General features: G+C 46.2%; 1 protein-coding gene across 1 annotated transcript; it reads right to left on the bottom strand.

The window, feature by feature from the left end:
- Window positions 1–640: 640 nt before the first annotated feature.
- On the bottom strand, window positions 641–3,704 carry LOC119339415 (serine/threonine-protein kinase SAPK3). The gene is made up of 9 exons (XM_037611488.1): window positions 3,343–3,704; window positions 3,082–3,156; window positions 2,552–2,653; window positions 2,387–2,440; window positions 2,215–2,307; window positions 2,033–2,125; window positions 1,553–1,657; window positions 1,295–1,393; window positions 641–1,146 (listed from the first exon to the last, which is right to left on the bottom strand). The coding sequence occupies exons 1-9, from the start codon at window positions 3,463–3,465 to the stop codon at window positions 862–864; spliced, it is 1,029 nt and encodes a 342-aa protein (XP_037467385.1). The 5' UTR covers window positions 3,466–3,704; the 3' UTR covers window positions 641–861.
- Between the last annotated feature and the right edge of the window lie 237 nt (window positions 3,705–3,941).

Genomic DNA, 3,941 nt, shown 5'->3' with positions numbered 1-3,941 from the left:
TGTAGAATTGTATTATTTTTTCCCCAAATTTTTTGACATTAGTTTAGTCAATTGAGTTTAATTGTTAATTGTTAGCATGAAAACAAATTAGAAATCCGAGATGAAGAGGGCCCAGCAAATTGTATAGTATTTCAAGAAAAATCTTACATGCATTAGTACATGTGGTATTTGCGTTATTTATAGCCGCTTAGTTTTAGCCCCACGCTTTGAGAAATACGGCCACCACTAGATGGCTTTTTTCTGATTTCTTTTATGCTTTTTTGGGCATGTTTGTGTTGTGGCCCCAGTCGTCGTTTCGCGCTTGACTTGGATGCTTGTATGGACCGATGCTTTATCTATAAAGCGGGATGAAAGCCTATTTCGAGAGAATGCCTAACAAGTTAATGCAATTTTAAGACTATTTGCGTCGACCAAATTACACAACTTTAAGACCATTTGTGGTGATTATAGCAATGCTTAGACCAATTATACTATTCATAGTGAGAATCTAGATTCTAGATTCGCCACTGCAAATTATACCATTCATTCATACGGTTTTCCAAATTTTGAACTGTGGCAGCCCCAAGAGTCAAGAGTGAGATTCTAGATTCACCACTGCAAGATCGTTCCTCATTCGAACAGGCTTGATTCAAACAAAAACTGGAAGAACTGTATTTCCCCACCATCTTTTATTCTTGAAAGTTAAATCCGTGGAATGTTTGTTCAGTAATAATGTACACAGCGATAGTACAACAGGTGTCATAATCTGTATCATACGCTTCGTGGCCGGCCTTATTGTTGTTTCAGCAAACCGTACTCCAGACTGTATGTACGAAACAGCTACGCAGCTGCACCTGCATGAACTGCGATGTAGAGTCAGAGTCAGTAGGTCTCCCCCTCGGCTCCCGGCTCCTCCTCCTCCTCATCGCTCTGCAGCTCGGCCAGCTCGGCGAGCAGCGCCGCGTCGGCCGACGACTTGGACATGTCGCCGGGGGCCTTGGCCTCCTGGATGATCCGCATGATCTCCTCCACGGGCTGCGCCGCCGCCGCCGCGGTCTCCGCCTCCGTCTCGGGCTCCTTGAAGTTGGCCCTGTCCCTCTCCGCGATCTCCTTGGGCAGGCTCTTCAGGTACCACGGCAGCTTCTTGATCTCAGCGATCGTGATCCTCTTCAGAGTTTCAGACACGATTCAAATCACTTTTGGTTAGGCACCATTCAAGTTATGATTCAAAGTTTTCTGCCTTTTGGAGCAATCTGAAGTTTCCTTGGAAGTTACTAATAAACAGAAAAAAAGAGAGGATAAGCAGTAGTAGTACCTTTGAAGGATCGGCAGTGAATATTTGGGACAGGAGGCGTCTGCAGTCGGAAGACACCCTGACGTAGTCCGGAATGGAGTATTGCACGCCAAGGATTCTCTGTCAAGTGTCACAAGACGTGCATTCGTGTTCAGATCAGAGTTTCACGCACGCTTAACACAAGCATTCTTTTTTTTTTTTTGCGGGGGCTTAACACAAGCATTCAAGCAAGGTGCTGAACAAGGGAGAGATGATAAGGAGGAGGGATCGATAAGTTACGCTGATAGTTTTCCTGAAGTTCCTTGGATCCTCGGGGTCCTCGAATGGGTAAGACCCGATGAGCATCACGTACAATGTCACGCCGCATGACCAAACATCTGCTACCTGAACATGGGGAACCATTTGGTCATAAGATGCAGAGTTGGAAGCCAATCATGTGACATCTCAGAACCATGATAACATCACTATACACTACTGAAGATATACAAAATTAATTAGTAGTGATGTTTGTCTGTGCTGAATGTGACCATTCTCAGTGGCAATGGATCATTGGTAAGCTCATGACACAGTACTCCATTTCTATTCTACCATGTAGGAAAACAAATCCTGATACTAATGCTAGATGCAAAACGAGTAGTTACTTTTCTAAGTACTATACTAATTGACTATTACTAAACATGATTTACTTGTTCTCTCTTGGAAAAAACTTTGATGCAAAATTAGAACAAATAACCACAGATTGTCATAAGCGGTACTTACCTTCCCGTCATATTCTTTTCTCGAAAGAACTTCCGGTGCTATGTATGCTGGAGTACCAACTGTTGATTTCGGTTTGGAATGCAGCAAAGCAGACTGAAAATCACGATAGCCAACTTAGTCAGTAAGGACAGAGAAAGGTCAATTCTAGCAAAACAGGGAAACATAACAGTAACTGTTAGCACCTTTGAGTAACCAAAGTCGCAAATTTTCACTCGAGGTGTTGGACTCCCATCCAGGAGAGTGTTTTCCAGTTTAAGATCACGGTGACAGATTTCCTGCATTTGCAACATTAGTTCATGGGCACTTGGGTTTTGCATTTATTTTCTTTGACAAATTTCAAAAGGCAAAGCGTACCATGGAATGGCAGTAGCTGACCCCTGAAAGTAGTTGCTGGAAGAAGTACCTTGCCTATTGACACGCGTAGCAAACAATTTACACGATTACTTCTACTGTTAGCAGACATGGTTCAGAACAAAGATAGCCTGGTGATATAGTGAGGTAAGTAGGTTCAAGGACAACCTCATCTTCACTGAATCGCCCCGCGGTGCATATTCTTTCGAAGAGTTCTCCGCCAGCAGCATATTCCATGACAATGGCAAGGTGCGTCGGGGTTACACAAACCTGTCCTCAATTGATACAGAAAGACCATATTATAGCAAGCAATTTAATTTTATTTACAGTTGAGAATTTGCTAAGTTGAATATCAAGACAGAGACATCCTAGGACAAACTTCGATGATTGTGAACTCATTATCACCAACCATAGTGACACTGAAATGTAGGGGTTCAGTGCCGCCCAGCCCAACAATACTAGTAAGTTTTGACCAAAAAACCATTACTAACAACTGGCAGAGCAGTCATGACGCAAACAATCAAAAAGATAATCGTCATTTATTTCCAAAATATTAGGGTGTCAATTCTGCTTTCTGGAGGACACACAGAGTAGTTCATAGTTCATAGTTCAGAACCTTCAAATTTAACCAATCTAATGTAACTGGGAATCAACAAACTTATCAAACGACTAACGAGTCAAGAAGAATGGGTAATTACCTCCTTGAATCGTATGATGTTAGGGTGCCGGAGCGACCGGTGATTGATGATCTCCCTCTGCACATTCTCATCAATCTGCACGCACACAAGCAGACCCCAAAAATCACACATCCAGCAACACAAACCTGCAGCCATAGTGACTACATCTACCATCTATCGAGGATTTATTCGTCAAGAAGAACCCCAAATCCACCTGTCCCAGCGACCAAACCCCAGAAGTAAAGAACACAGGAAAGGAACGGAGAACAACGACGTATATACCTTCTTGCCCCTCTCGATGTACTTGACGGCGACGAGCTCCTTGGTGCGCTTGTCCCTGACCAGCCTCGCCACCCCGAAGTTGCCGGTCCCCAGCTCCTTCAAAGCCTCGTACCTCTCCTCCATCGCCACCGCCCGCCCGCCGGCCTCAAGACCTCCCTGAATTTCAAGGGGCGGCTCCAACTCGGAACGAATCCGGCCGCGGGAGAAGCACCAACTCAGAGCAAACCTCTTGCTGCTGCTGCTGCTGACCCAACAGCTGACCAAGAGGCGGAGAAAAATATAGAGAGCTGCGCGCGCCGTCACCGGAAAGCGAAGCGAGGCCTCGGCTCGGAGCAGGGGCGGAAGCGACGGAACGAGGGCGGCGGGGCGACGCGCGATGGCCGACACGTGTGGGAGGCAGTGCGGTTTTTTGAATTGGGGGTGGGCCAGGTGATACGTCGCGGCCGCGTGGGGCCCACCGGGAAGCTCACCTAATCGAGGGCGGCAGGTGGGGCCCCCGGGTTAGATGGCACGTCCGATGGGGTGACGTGGCCTCTCTGGATGCATGGGCTTGACGCGTTGCCCGGCCATGTGTCCTTTCTTCTTTTTGCACAATTTGC

This window comes from Triticum dicoccoides, chromosome 1B, assembly GCF_002162155.2.
Source record: "Triticum dicoccoides isolate Atlit2015 ecotype Zavitan chromosome 1B, WEW_v2.0, whole genome shotgun sequence".
NCBI classification, from domain to species: domain Eukaryota; kingdom Viridiplantae; phylum Streptophyta; class Magnoliopsida; order Poales; family Poaceae; genus Triticum; species Triticum dicoccoides.
Note: the sequence above shows the minus strand (reverse complement) of the source record. Positions and strands in the feature narration are given on the sequence as shown.

What these genes read in the sequence shown, in the direction of transcription:
- LOC119339415 (XM_037611488.1), bottom strand. Translation starts at nt 3,465, where the DNA reads ATGGAGGAGAGGTACGAGGCTTTGAAGGAGCTGGGGACCGGCAACTTC. An exon ending in GGCGATTCAGTGAAGATGAG is followed by an intron (nt 2,441 to 2,551) that starts GTTGTCCTTGAA and finishes GCGTGTCAATAG; the next exon opens with GCAAGGTACTTCTTCCAGCA. An exon ending in TCAGCTACTGCCATTCCATG is followed by an intron (nt 2,308 to 2,386) that starts GTACGCTTTGCC and finishes TTGCAAATGCAG; the next exon opens with GAAATCTGTCACCGTGATCT.